Source organism: Vicia villosa, linkage group LG7, assembly GCF_029867415.1.
Source record: "Vicia villosa cultivar HV-30 ecotype Madison, WI linkage group LG7, Vvil1.0, whole genome shotgun sequence".
In the NCBI taxonomy this organism is placed as follows: Eukaryota; Viridiplantae; Streptophyta; class Magnoliopsida; order Fabales; family Fabaceae; genus Vicia; species Vicia villosa.
This window is the reverse complement of record NC_081186.1, coordinates 69909558-69925499: the sequence shown is the minus strand read 5'-3', so window position 1 is coordinate 69925499 and position 15942 is coordinate 69909558. Positions and strand designations below refer to the sequence as shown.

The 15942-nt window shown below is 36.6% G+C and overlaps 1 protein-coding gene across 1 annotated transcript; it reads right to left on the bottom strand.

Annotated features, from left to right (window-relative positions):
- Positions 1-939: 939 nt before the first annotated feature.
- LOC131620715 (putative disease resistance protein RGA4) lies at positions 940-5803 on the bottom strand. Its single transcript, XM_058891867.1, has 3 exons — positions 2545-5803; positions 2203-2421; positions 940-1809 (listed from the first exon to the last, which is right to left on the bottom strand). Exon 1 carries the CDS (start codon positions 5620-5622, stop codon positions 2569-2571), a length of 3054 nt encoding a protein of 1017 aa, XP_058747850.1. The 5' UTR covers positions 5623-5803; the 3' UTR covers positions 940-1809; positions 2203-2421; positions 2545-2568.
- Positions 5804-15942: the final 10139 nt, after the last annotated feature.

Below are 15942 nucleotides of genomic sequence, written 5' to 3'. Positions count from 1 at the left end.
AAAGGAGAAAGCCTAATGCTAATAAGTCCCTAATGTTGATTTTTGGATTTTTATCATGTCTAAGAATAATTGATCTCGAATGAAATTTATAGTAGAATTTCAACTTACTACAAAAACTTTCATTTGAATTCTTGCAAGGCACGCATGTGAGTGGAAGGTAGTGTTAGTGGTATTATTCAAAGCAAATTATTATTGGAGAAAGCATAATTTGATATGGACTTGTACTTCAAGTCCTATTCCTTTATTGCAAGTAAAACAAGTCATTTTCCTACTTTCTTTGTCAATTAATCATTGAGAATACATGAGATCTTGTTTCCCAAGCAAATCACAAAGAGGATATTCCTTCTAGTCTAATTACTAATCATGTTATTAAGATATAATAATAATAATAATATTATGGTACAAAGTGAGATTCAAGAGTGATTAGATAGACAATATATCCATTCTTAAGAAAGTGATTTATAGAGGGTTGTGATACTGTGTACACATTAGTCCAAATAAGCATCACAGTCTTTTGTGATTTTGCCTGTGGCTGTAGAGTGAAGAATGCATGGCTGATATGATCCTAATGGATCTGCAACTAGCTTCTCTACTTTTTAGGACAACACTAAATACTAACTTTTTCAAAAAGAAAAATGTTGTTTTTCAAGTTGCATCAAAAAGTATCTTGGCCACTTTTTTCTTATTTCCGTCAAACACTTCGACCACTATCTGCTTATCAAACTTTGACTACAGCATGCACATTCGGCCCTGTCGAATCCTGAAGCTATCTCTGTTGATACTGGAGTTCGATCCAATATTACGAATCTCCACCTTGGAAGAAAATCCAAAACATCAAGGAAATAAACTAACTATCATCATGCAGCTTTATCAACTGCATACAATGGAAGAACTTGCTACTTGGCAATAACTTGGTGATCATTTCAGCATAATTGTGATCAAACGAAACCTTCTTCACATTGACTTCTCCCCTTGTGTATGATGATAACACTCATACATGATATACATAACTATTACATACCATAGTACATAAACTAACTTTGACCCCTGCATGCTTGAACAGATTTCGACTACAACATGCATTTCGGCTACTGTATGTTTGAACAGACTTCGACTACAACATGCACATTCGACCCTGCTAAATTCTGAAGCTACCTCTGTCAAGACTGGAGTTCGATCCAATACTACATACTTGAAATCTCTTTGAACTTGTTGCCAATCTCACGGTGAAACATGATGTTCTTTGGTTTTAAAGAGGATGCTCCCTTAACGTGAACAAGAACAGGTATATAGTTAAAATACTTTAATGTTGGTGAATTGTTGTTTTTTTACCGGGAGGACTTTCCGTTTGATATCTCTGTCTTATTTAATTGTGTTATTTAAGTATACAAAAATGTACCGTTACATATTTAAAATATATTAAAATATCCAAAAATAAATAAATAAAGTGAAATACAATAATATGAGATTAGAAAGGCTTGTCAAGAATAGGAAAATGAAATTCTAAAGTTTGAATTATATAATACAAAATAAAGCAATCTAACACACATATTGCAATTAAGGCCTTATTCAATCAAATGTCAGAGAAGGGTGGGAACTAACTTCTTCCCAAAGATAACTTTTATGATACTGTTTTCTTCAGCTCCCACCCAGTAACCATGCTGCAACAAGAGCTTCAATCTTTCAAGCAACTATGTTTGGAACTGTCATCTCTAAACTCAGCATAGGTTCCTTCCTTAACAGCAAGTACATTCTATGTTGTCTGCTGATGGAAACTGTTGCAAGTAACTTTTGCCAATCTAATTGTGCCTGTAATTCTAGTCATATCAGGACTCAACTCAAATAATGTGTCACAAGAAAAATCTACGCAATAAAATATGGAAAAATATAAAGCAATAACTAATATGCAAGCATATATCGTTAACAGTTAGAGCTAGGAAATGCAATAGAGGTTTTATTTCTGCAACTTCAGAATGGCTAATTTTAGAATGAGAACAATCAATCAGAAACTCAACATACATAAAATAACAATTGTAGAAAAGTAACCATGCTGAAATGGTTTTAATGTAATACTCTAATCTGTTGCATTTATAGGTTGTGTTTTCATGCAAAGAATTAACATGTACTCTTCCAAAGCAGCATTGAGATTAATGAATAATGAATGAATGTATAGCATTAGAAATGAAACATATAATGGCTCACCAATCATGGTATGGCCACTAGATCTCTAATTAGTATTTGATATCTCCAGCATAAGTACCAGTCTCAGCAACATAGATTCTCTTGGAGCTCATATTCAATGGACTATTTCCATTTTTCAACTGAACCAAGGACTTTTGAACTGCTTCACATGTTTGGTCTTAACAATTTGATAAGATAAACCACTCACACTGAAGAGACAAGACCCAACAGTGTCATATTCTGTAAACAGTAGAACAATTGTTAGTACATTCTGAAAAATTCCATCAAAAGAGGAGGAATGAACAAAGCGAAGAACATGGTCATGGAAGCATGTATGAATAAACAAGATGTATTAATACTCACCAAAACTGTACATTTTTCTTCATTCTACCAAATCAGTAATTTTGGAATATGTGCTATCTTGTCCCAGTCCTCCCCTATTTCCTCCTTGCATCGTTTCTTTAACGTTGAGCAACCTTGGATAGTCAAAACCTCAAGTGAAGTGAGGTGTTGGAAGCCTTCAGGCAAGGATCTCAATCCTTCACATTCAATAATATCGATTGTTCGAAGGGATTGCAGACCTTCCCAAATTAGCTCTGGCAAAGACTCAAGCCCGCCACAACGACTAATACAGAGATGCTCCAAAGCTAGGTTGAAGGGTTCATTTGGTAATTCCATCAACTTCAAGAAATCAGATATTGTTAGAGTTTGAAGTGAAGTTAGCTTTCTCAACATGTCCTCAGGGAGGGAGGTCACATCTTCATTTTTATTAAGGTGAAGAGTTGTAAGACCATAGAAACTAGAGATTTGCCTCAGTAACTCATTGTTACATCCATCTACAAATAAGTACTTGACAGATGAAAGGTTTGGCAACACAAGTTTAGGACAATTTATGATGGTAAAATTAGAAAGACGGGGGAAAATCTCTCCTCTTAGCACTTTCAACAATCGCTCTAAGTTTGGTAACCCATCTAAGTAGAGTTCCTCCAGAGATGGGAAAAGTGTCTCCTCCAAACCGTGGTGAGGTTCATCATCATTCATATATAGCACATTATTCATATGACGCAAACGGACTTTTTTTAGAGATGGTAGTTTCCCAAGTAGTGAAGTCTGCACGCAATTGTCACAACAAGTAAGTTCAAGAGAAGCTAAATTACTTAACATACTGATCCAGCTTGGTAAGCTAATTCCGTCGTAGAGTTCTATTTTCAACCTCTTAAGATTTGAGTGAGGTTGAAGTGCCTCGATTACTTCCTCTGCACTAGTACTAGGTCCCTTAGTAAATACACCTTTGCTCCATGACAAGCGTAATTCTTGGAGGTCTTTTTTAGCCATTAAATTGGCCTCTCGAGCTTCAGATGAACTACCAACATTTTTTAGGCCTTGGATGCTCAGTTTTCCTTCCAACTGTAGATCACGTAGCTCTGCCAAGCTGTATCCTATCTCCCGACGAACAATGAATAGACTTAATGTTCTTAGGCAACATAATTTTCCAATATTAGGAAAGACAGAAGACAATACATTACAATCTTCAATGACAAGGTGTCTGAGATTTTGTAGGCGACTCAAGTGTTTCGGTAGATATAGAATTTTCCAAAAACTTTTAAATTTTAAGATTTCCAAATAGCGCAAGGTATGAATTGAGCTAGATATGGGTTCAAAGTTTGAGAAACCATAAAGTTCCAAATACCTCAAATGAGTAAAACTCTCAACGGAATATAACATTCTAGAACTTATGAGTAAAACCCGTAAAGAGTTGTTATTTGGGAAGCGACAACTAAAATAAAATGTGGGGCAGTCAGAAGTTTTTAAGCCATACAATGTTCGCAAGGACTCAACATTTCTGAAGGCCTCCTGATTGATTTTTACCAATTTGCGATAGTCAAAACTAATATGGTGAGTGCTTCTTGACAAATCAATGTTTGTGTTCTTAATAATCATACACTCTGGCCCTGTAACAAATTGAGCTAAATCATGGACAAGATCGTGCATCTTGAAAGAAATTTCTTCTGAATCAGCATACATCTTGATGTCTTGAAAGAAAGACTTTTGGCACAATTCATTCCAAACCATATTGCCAACATCTTCTACCTCCAAATTTTCCCTCGATGAAATAAACCCATTAGCCATCCAGAGATGAATCAAATCTTCTTTAATCATCTCTGTATCTTTAGGAAATATAGCACAAAATGAAAAACATTGCTTCAAGGTGGGAGTTAAATATATGTAGCTCAATCTCAAGGCAGGAAAAACCATATTCTCATCGGGTAAAGTCCAGAGCTCACTATCTTTAATTTCAAGCCATTCCTTTTCAGTAGTTCTTGAGTGCATTAGACCTCCCAGTGCCTGTGCTGCAAGAGGTAATCCCCCACACTTCTTTATGATCTCCTTGCCTATTGCCACAAGTTTTGCTTGCTTTTCTTTCTCATGTCCAAATGCATATTCTTGAAACAACAACCAACATTCATCTTCAGAGAGCCCAGATAAGTGATGACTTTGACATGTTCCCATGATTTCTGCAACATCCTTGTCCCGAGTGGAAACTAAAATGGAAGCCCCTTTGGATCCACACGACAACACGGATTTCAACTTATACCAAATGTCTTGGCTTAATCCAAATTCCAATTCCGGATTTCTTTTCCATACATCATCCAAGACCAACAAATATTTTTTACCTTGCAACAGTTCTTGCACTTTTTTTTGTATTACATCTAAATTAGAGTAACGACGCTTACCTCTTGTTATAGATTCTATAATAGAAAGCAGAATCATCTTGATAGAGAAAACCTCAGAAACACACACCCACACTTTTATATCAAAATTGACACTTACCCGACGATCATTGTAGACCAATTGAGCCAGAGTTGTTTTTCCAATACCACCTAAGCCAACGATGGGATACACAGAAAGGGAGTGAGAGTCTCTTGCTTGGGTGAGAAAAAACTGGACAATCTTCTCTTTGTCATCATCTCGTCCATACACTTTGGGTTCCGCAATAACTGAGCTAGTTTGGCGCCATTCAGCCACTTCAATGGACTTTTCCCTAACAGGACCACCCACCTGTAGAAGAAACTTGTTCTTACTCACAGCAATTTGATCGAATCGGCTTATGATCTCCTTGAACTTGTTGCCTATCTCACGGCGAAACATGATGTTCTTCGGTATGAAAGAAGAAACTCCCTGAAGTCGATCAGATTCGATGAAACACTGATCAAGAATATCATCGAGCACATAAACTGCATCTTTGAGTTGTTGAAGCCATAACTTGATAGAAGGGTTATTGAGTTGTTTATGCTCAGCATCTTCAAGAACAGCGTTGATGAGCTCTAAGGTGGCTGACAGCTTTTGAGCCTTTTTCTCGATTCCAAAAATTGTTGCAAATTCATTTTGAATGAGAGACGACAGATTCTTGAAAACAACACCAAGCAAAGCATTGGCCATTGTTGAGAAATGAATGAAAAGTGAAAGACGATGAGATCGGAAGATTAGTATGCTATGAGTTGAATGGAATGGTAAATTGGAAAATAGGAAGGTAATAGAAAAAGAAACATGAACAAAGTTGACTATTCATGCATAATCGCAACCAAGTCCAAGTTTGAATAATGGCTTCATAAATTTGACTTTTCAAAACCTGACCCACACGAAGCTAGCAAGTAGCAACACACCAAATTTGAATAATTCCTTCATAAATTTGAACAAATTTCCATTCACTCCGGATAAATGTTTACATTACTACACTAAAATAGTTAGATATATATATTCGATACTCCCTCCCTCCGGTCACATATAAAAGCAACTTTAAAAAAAAAGCCCACCCTTTAAAAAAAATGTTTAAATATTAAATACATTTAAGTCTTGCACTTTTTATATTTTTACCCTTAATTTTTGTTTTGGTAATAGTTAAAAACATAATAATGTAAAAAAAGTAGGGAGATATTTAGAATAATAACATTGAATGTAATAATTACAGGTGTTCTGGACTAACTCAATTATCTTAAATTGGTCCAATCCAGTCATAAGTGTGAAACGGCCCAATAAGCATTGGCTCACTCCATCGAGCAAGCAGAGAGCAACCTCTCCTTTTATCCTTCGGCCGAACACGGCTAAGCAGTGGGTCCCCCAAAACATAGGGTTATTCGAGCACGCTAGTTCTTCGTCCCCGCCAATGGCTAGTTCCCCTTTTGCTCGGATAAACCAAGACCTGCTCAACGGTTTCCTATATTTTGGGCCCTATAATTACATCCAGGCCCACAAATATAGCCTGACCTAGTCCAACACCAAAGAGAACAATATAAATAGCCCCCTACACCAAGAGGGCAAGGTAATCCAAATTTTGCCCAAAACTTCATACTTTCTGTTGTACCTTTGTTCTCTTTCTTACTTTGACATCGGAGTATCTTGCAGGTACAACCCCTTTTTTCCTCAACCATCACCGAAGATCAAGCCGTCGTTGCTGACTACCTGTTCTGACTCATCCTGAACAGTGGCGCTGTCGGTGGGAATCGAGCTTCCCCGTTTCTCTTTTCTTGCACCTTCTTGATCGCTTCTTGCACGACCAAGAACCTAGAAACAAAAGCTATCACCTTTCATATCTTATGGCTGGCAACAACGAAAACCTTTTTGCTCAGGACACTGCACTCTGTCAAAGGGGTAAAACCAAGGTTGAACTAATCGTGCCTCCAACCAACAATGACGGGAATTCCAGTGGCAAGAATCATCAAGATCCTTTCCCCGAGGACACTCCTCTGATCACAACACCATCCAACGCTGACCCTGCCATGGCTGCCATATTCGCAACCTTGAACCAGACTAATGCCTTGATTCGCCAACAAAATGATCGGATTGGGGCATTGGATAAGAAGCATCATGCCAGGACCCTTCCTCGCAGACATTCTCGTCCCGAGCAGGACACCCTGGCAACCAAGAAACGTCACCAATCTCCACCCCAGCGCGAGCATCGGTCCACCATTGCCAAGATAAGCAAAGAGGATTACTGCTCACGTCGGCGCACTCCGTCACCTCGGACTAAGGAACACGCAAAAACGCCCTCCCCTCGTCCCGCATATCATAATCGACATCAAAGGAGGAGCTATAGTCCTTCCCCGTCACCCGTCTGGAGCGACGAGGAAGAGGAACGCTGAGGCCCTCTATCTCGAGCAGTGCTGGAAACACCCCTTCCAGTCGGATTAGAAAAGCCTCCTCCTCTGGGTACATACGATGGCACATCGGACCCGAAAGAGCACATTGAGAACATAGATGTTCTCCTCGACTACCGCGGGGTCCTAGGCGCGATAAATGTCGATTGTTCCCGACCACCCTATGCAAAGGCATGGTACAAGAGCCACCCAGACGAATTTATTACGTCTTGTAAGGGCCTCGATAGACTGTTCTCTCGACATTTCACGGCATCACGCAGGTGATAAGTGCCAAAATGTTATTATTTTGTATATGTAATTTGTGGCACTTATCGATACTTTTTGTTTATAACGTGTGAATAATCTTCGTTTTTTTGTATAAATATGTATACTTTGTGTATTATTACGTTTTCTTGTATTTGTGTACCGTTTGATAGTTTTCTATTCATTTTGTAGGTATTGATGCATATTTGGAGCATTGAATAATAAAGGCCAAAGGCTAAGCTTCAAGAATGCAAATTTTACCAATTCATCAAAGAATAAAGCTCAAAATAAGGATGATAAAAATCATCAATTTGGTTACCATTTAGTCATTGTTAGATATTGAATAAGCTTTCCAACGCTTCGAACCGGGCGCAATTCAGAGTTACGGTTCTCAAGTTATAGCGAAAACATAATTTGGTTTTTTCCTGCTACCACTTAGCGAGCTTAAGCTCGCTAAGCGAGATTGCCTAGGACAACAACTCTTTAAAAGGGGCAAAAATCACATTTTTTATGTTATGGTTTTGGGTTATTTGTTCCCAACTCCATCAACCTTCATTTTTTGGTAGAGAGAGGCTTATAAACATCAAATAGGGTTGCATCTTGATGATCGGAGGTCGAATTTCTCATCGATTGGGGTTGACAAACCAAGAAATGTTTGGTTCCTCTTCTTCTCTTATCTTTGTATACTCTATTTTGTTGGGCATGTTTGTCTATTTACTTTGAACATATGTGTATGTATTGATCATGGTGTTGTATAATATATTTGCTTTACAAATCATTATTGATGTCTCCCTTAATCTTTTTGCATTTATGTTTGAATTTGAGTTGTTATAGACATATACCTCACAAATCTTGATTAGGGATGGATATCTACTAGTTTTTGGATTCTAGAGGTAGATTTAGAGCTAATAATCTTTATGGGTGTTGAAGCTTAATGCTTCTGTGTTAGTTGTGTCGGTTGAGAGATCGTCGGTACAAATGATATGGATGTCTGCCGTGTTGTTGAGGTTGTGTTGAAGCGATAAAGTGGCAAGCAACAAAAGTTTTGGAAGTATTTATCCGGGAATTATCGTGTCCACAGAGATTAGTGCTACCGAACTTCCATTCAACAATGTCCGCAGTTATAAGTTTGGATTGAATTGGTAAAAAGTAAATGTGGGAATTAAACATATGAACAAGAAAGAATACATTCTTTGGAGAGGAGAAACTATCAAGCATGAATTTACACTACTAAAAAAAACTTAAACATATTGATAAGTCGCACTCAACATACAATACTTATCAAAATCATCACATATCGCTCACAACAGTGCACATCTCTGCAACACTGAGCTGAGAGAACAACCGTATTACTCTTGTCGACGATCTCTCAACCGACTCAAACAACACGAAAGCATTAAGCTTCAATACCCACATGATTATTAGCTCTAAATCTATCTCTAGAATCTAGAAACTAATAGATTTCCTTCCCTAATCAAGATTTGTGAGGTCTATCTCTACAACAACACAAATTCAAACATAAATGAAAAAAGATCAAGGAAAGCACAAAATTGATTTGTAAAGCATATATTATACAACACCATGATCGATATATATACATATGTTTAAAGTTAATATACAAAAATACCCAAAAAATAGAGTATACAAAGAGAAGAGAAGAAGAGGAACCAAACATTTCTTGGTTTGTCAATATCAATCGATGAAAAATTCGACCTCCGATCATCAAGATGCAACCCCATTTGATGTTTCTAAGCCTCCCTCTACCAAAAATGAAGGTTGATGGAGTTGGGAACAAATAACCCAAAACCATAACCTAAAAAAAATGTATTTTTGGCCCTTAAAACGTATTTTTGTCCTGCCAGATTCGCTGGGCGAATGACACCTGTAGCAACATCACTGTTTTGGCCATAACTTGATAACCGTAACTCCGATTTGCGCCCGGCTCGAAGCGTTGGAAAGCTTATTCAATTTCTTATATAACAATGAATAAATATACACAAAATTGATGACTTTTCTCATATTTGTTTTGAGTCTTATTCATTGATGAATTGCTCAAAATTGTGCGTTTGAAGCGGTGTCTTCGACACTTTATTGCTCATGCTCCAAATACGCATCAACACCTACAAAATGAATAGAAAACTATCAAATGGTACACAAATGAATCAAAACACAAGTATAAACAAACCAAACTTATTTATGTACTAAATAGGGGATTATTCAATGGAATTTACACAAAAACGCGATAAGTGACACAAAACTGAATATAGAAAACTACAAAATGACACTTATCAGGTTGGGTGAGAGATCACTATCGAGATGATATAGTATTTCTCTCTACTTTAGGTTATAAATGACTTAGGGTGTGAGCGATGCTTGATGATTTTGACGAGTATTGTAGGTTGGGTGCAACTGGTCGATAGGTTTAATTTTGTAATAAGTAGATTATATGCATGCTTGATAAATTTCTTCTCTCTAAAGAATGAATTCTTTTTATGTTCATATGTTATATTTTCCGTTTTTACTTAAAACCCATTTAACCCAAGATCAAGAACTAAGAATCTATCGAATGGAAATTCAATAGCACTAATTCCTGTGGAGACGATAAATTCCTGGAATAATATTTCCAAATCTTTTGTTGCTTACCCTCTACCGCTTCAACAACAGGCATCCCAAGTTCGAAGCCTCCTTGGAAGCCATCATCCAAGGAAAAGATGAGCCACTCGGAGCCTACATTGAAAGGTTCAATAAAGAGGCCGTGTAGGTCTCAACCACGGCCGAAATGAAGAAGTATTTGCTGGAGTGGGGCCTCCGATCTCGTTCTGACTCCGCCAAAGTCGTGGGCATAGATACGCCCGTGACACTAGTGTCATACCCCAAAATTTTCCCATCTCATTTCACTTTCAAACTCATACAATGATTCAAGGCTCAAGGGTTAACCTAAGGCACACTCTCCTAATCAAAGACCTCCTGAACTAGGGTTTTGCATTCTCTTAAGAAAATTGATGAATTAAGGTCTCCAATGGAGTTCATATGGCTTACTAGGTTTCAAAAGCTCCCCATGTCAAAATTCAAGCTTCAATTCCAAAAGTTGCTCATTCAATTGCTTAGATAGTCAATAGTCAACTAGTTTGACCTAAAAGTTAATTATGGTCAAATCAGGGTCAAAACTCCTGATTTTTGGTCAACAACAATAGTTTGAAGTAAAATTCATCATTTGATCAAGGGTTGATCATTTTTCATCAAGGAAAGCTCAGAAATCAACAAAAGTCCAAGTTACTAAATTAGGGTTTATAAGCAAAAGTCAAATGTACTTTGACTCGCCATAAGTCTCTCATGATTTATCACAAATTCCCCAACCAAAGCTCATTCTCAAGTAAATTCAATTCTCTACAACTTTGATGTTGGGCCCAAGGTCAAAAAATGCTTCTGCCTAAGAGATATAAGTCAAAACATTACAAGTCCTTCTAGAAGCTAGCAAAAAAAGCTGTTTTTTGTCAAAGCCCATATCATAAAGATAAAATCTTAAAATGGAAAAAGTGTTCCAAAGTGGCTTGTAGAGGACATCTTGAGGTTTCCAAAAAGTCCTAGAACTCTTCCATATCTTAAAAATTGAGGGAGATATGTCTTGTCAAAGTTGGACAATTTTGAAGGAAAAATGTGAAATAAAAGTGATTAAAAATGGATTTTTTGCAAACAAGCCCAATCTTTTTTGGCCCAATCTTGATCCTCAAGTTATCCAAAGCATCAAATCTAATTTCTATGAATTATTGATGATTATTTGATTTTATATGAATTTTTATTCATTGAAAAAGTCAATTTAATCAAATATTTGGAAGGAAAATATAAAAGATTTGTTTTGGTTTTATTTTCCAATCAACTTCAGTCACATAAATGCCGAATATTGGTCTAAGAGATGGGAAAGATATTAGATCAAATTGGCCAAAATTGGAAGTATTTACAAATTAAGTTTCAATCAAATCCAATCTATGATTCCATGAAGATTCATACATGTTTTAGTGACCTAAATGGCTCTCCTATAAGTACATAACCATTCCAGACCTAAAAGGAGGATGATTGGATGCAAAAAACCAAGTTCCAAACTTGCAAAAATCGTGAATCAAGAGGAGAGGAAGGACAAAATTTTAGGCTGATTCATATCATCCCAAGGATCCCAATCGAATCCTCGTAGCCTCTTGGATGTAAACTGATCCTCTTCATCGACCAAGAGACGTTGAAACGCGTTCCCATGTTCACGTTTTTATGTCAAACATTTTCCAATTCGTACTCGTTCATGGAGGAATCATAAACTGTTTTTGAATATATAATTGTGTTTATAACATTGTTTGCAAGCTATCTGGGTTACTCAATTGAAGTTTTGCTTCAGGTTGAAGGAACCACCATTGCTAGGGTTCCTAAGCTCCGATTTGGGGGATAATAATTAGAGGCGAAATTAGCCCAAATTAAGGGCACCAACAAACTCATAAGACAATTTGCAGCCGATTAATGGCTTTGGATTGGATTTATTCATGCTATTGGTAGTTTTTGAATTTTGCAGGACCTATGGCAACGCTTTTAGCCGTCGCTAAAAACTCTGGTACTCTAAGACGACGGATGGAGGAAGGTGGTGACCGCGTGGCGCCCTCCCATTGGTCCGTCTACGCGCGCGTTGGATTTCAAACCCCACTGGTTCCGGTGCTTCTCACCTTCAGGCGTACGATGCGCTTCAGTTCCTCGACCATCAGATCTCCACGCAGATTTATCCAACGCACGTGGATCGGCAGGTCCACCATGGACACTCAAGGGCACGCCACACAAGATCACGCGCCAGGTTTCTCAATTTTTTTAATTTTTATTTATATAAACTCCCTTTTCTTTTAGTTATTTAAATTAGTTATTTTTTATAGTTTTAATAAGTTTAATTATTTTAATTAGTTAATAATAGTTTTGATTAAGTAATTAGAATAATTAGTTTATAATTTTAATTAAATTATTTTAATTAGTTAATTAATTAGGAAGCTAGGTAAATAACTTAAGAATAATTTTAATTTAATTAGGATTAGGGTTTTTTTTCTAATTATTCTTAGTTAACCTTAGGTTTTTAAATAATTAAAATAATTAGGTTTAAATAATTAATATTTGGTCGATTATACTTAATAATCGCGATGATTATTAATTTTTGCTTCTGATTAAAAAATATGCAAATTAATATTAATATTTAATTTTATACGCACAATTAAGGTTACTTCGCTAATTGTTTTAATCAAATCAATTGATTACGATAATTAGTGACAAATTAATTTTGTCAAGTTAATTTAGGTTAGGGTCGATTTATTAATTGTTTTAATCAAATCAATTGATTGCGATGATTAATAATTTTAATTATTCAATTTACTTTAATTTAAATAATCTATTCAAACAGTTATAATTTGCTAAAGGTTTTAACCGTATAAATTGGTTACAATAATTAGTAATTTTTTACTAATTTGTTAATTATGTTGATCAAATCAATTGATCAACGCGATTAATAAAAGTTCAAAATATTAAAAAGGGTTGTATGCTATTAATAAAATCTTTAACATCTTCACAAACTACGAATTATACAAAACTGCGACAATTACCAAACTGCGTACGGTAATTAAAAATACACTTCAACATACAAACTTCAAAGGCATACAACCTCTCAAAAACACCAACATACTCCGAACTACGTAGACTCTGATCCTCCATAAGGAGGTACGTAGGCACTTAGTAACAAAGCGAGTCCCCTTCCCCAAAATTTCAATAAGTTTAAGGTTTTCCCTATTTAACTGTCTGTCACCCTTCTTTATTAGCCATAAACCATTACCTTAGACAAAACCTCAAGAAAGGGTTAAGGGTGCCTAATACCTTCCCTTGACCTGATTATAATAACTTACTCAGATCTCTAGACTTCGTAGGGTTTCCTATTCCCCCTGGCAGAATAGGTGGCGACTCTAAAATCTAAATTTTTAGGGCAGGTTGCTACAACTAGATGCTTTCTTCTTCAAAGCGCAGACTTACATTCAGTAAAAGGAAAAAGAGGCTACCCACGCAGCCCGATTTTCCCGGCACGAGGAGAATACCAAGAGCGCCAAACAAGAAGAGGATTCCCTCTGGGGAACCGAAAAAAAGAAGGAAGACAAGACCCGGGACGCCAGGGATTACAAGGGGCCTCCCGAAAAATTCCAAGATTATACACCCTTTGAACGCATCTCGCGAACACATCTTGACAAAATGTGTTAACTCTGAATTTAAGACTACTAGGCTCTACTTCCCAAAGCAACTATCCACCTGACCTAACATGGATAAAACAAAATATTGTCAGTTCCACAAGAGCCACAGGCTTAATATAGAAGATTTCATCCACCTGAAAGACGCAATCGAGATACTCATTAAAGAGGGGCACCTCAAGCAATACGCTAAGAAGCAAGAGCCCCCCCAAGAAACGAAGACAGTAGCCGAGGAAAAACCGTCCTCCGATCTAGCATTGCAGAACTTATGAGTAAAACCCGTAAATAATTGTTATTTGAGAAGCGACATCTAGAATAAAATGTGTGGCAATCAGAAGTTTTTAAGCCATACAATGTGTGCAAGGACTCAACATTTCTGAAGGTCGCCTTATTGATTTTTACCTATGTGCGATAATCAAAACTAATATGGTGAGTGCTTCTTGACAAATCCATGTTTGTGTTCTTAATAATCATACACTCTGGCCCTATAACAAATTAAGCTAAATCCAAATTCCAATTCCTATTTCTTTTCCAAACATCATCCAAGACCAACAAATATTTTTTACCTTGCAACAATTCTTGCACTTTTTTGTGTTACATCTAAATTAGAATAATTACATTTATCTCCTATGATAGATTCTAGGGATAAATATAGGTTACCCTCTGCCATATAGACGAGATTCGGGTTACCCCCTTTATTTTTATTTTTTGGATTACCCTCCTGTAATTTTAGGGTATCCCCCTAAGCGTGTAAAAACCAGAGAAAAACCAGGGGGTAAATAAAAAAAAGTTTTACAGGGGGATAATAGGGGGAAAAAACATATAATTTTTATATTTCAAGGGGGTAATCCAAAAAAAATTAAAGGGGGGTAACCCGAATCTCGCCTTTATGGCAGGGGGTAACGCATATTTATCCCTAGATTCTATAATAGAACGTAGAATAATCTTAATAGAGAAAACCTTAGAAACACACACCCACACTTTAATATCAAAATTGACACTTACCCGAAGGTCATTGTAAACCAACTGAGCCATAGTTGTTTTTTAAATACCGCCTAAGCCAATGATGGGATACACATAAAGGAAGTTAAAGTCTCTTGCTTGGGTGAGAAAAAACTGGACAATATTCTCTTTATCATCTTCTCATCCATAAACTTTGGGTTCAGCAACAACTGAAGTGGTTTGGCGCCATTCATCCACTTTAGTGGACCTTTCCCTAACAACACCACCCATTTGTAGAAGAAACATGTTCTTAGTGTCAACAATTTGATTATGCATATCTCATAGCCTTTGCCTTAAAATCCACAAGTGAGGTTCTTGATGAAGAACCTAGAGACTATAAGAAAGATGTGAGGAGTCAAAATAAGACTAAATGGCCAAAAGCCAAGGTGATGAGATGAAATTTGTTCATGATAATAAGACTTGAGAGTTGATCGAGAAACCTGCAAAGTGGATTGTCAAGGTTAAGGAAGGAATCGAAGGACTGATGTCAAAGAGATACAAGGAATTATTGGTTACTAGGGGTTCACTTAGAAAGAAGGAGTTGATTTTAATGATGTGTTCTCACCTATTCTAAACCGCAGATCTATTCGAATGTTGCTTGCCATGGTGGCAAAGTTTGACCTAGAACTGAAACAGATGGATGTGAAAAATGCTTTCTTGTATGGTGATCTAGATGAAACAATATTGATGAGGCAACCTGAAGGGTAAGTAAAAAAGGAAAAGGAAGATTATATGTGCAAGTTGAATAGATCATTATATAGAGTGAAACAATCTCCTCGACAATGAAATAGGATATTCGACAAGTTCATGGCACATAGGTTTCACTAGGATCCAGTTCGACCACTGTGTGTATTTCAGATTTCAACCTATAAATTCACTTGTTATTTTGTTGTTTTATGTGGATGATTTTCTCATAGCAAGCAATAGTGTCGAGGATGTAATGAAGGTGAAGACTGAACTCAATAAGGAGTCCCAACACTAAAGTCGAAAAAGCATATATGAATAACATTCCATACGCTAGTATAATAGGTTCTTTGATTTATGTTATGGTTTGTATGAGGCCAAACATAACGTAGGGAGTGAGCTTTGTTAGCAAGTATATGGCCAATCTT

Bases quoted from the DNA above. Each gene is read 5' to 3' on its own strand.
- LOC131620715 (XM_058891867.1), bottom strand. From the start codon at position 5,622: ATGGCCAATGCTTTGCTTGGTGTTGTTTTCAAGAATCTGTCGTCTCTC.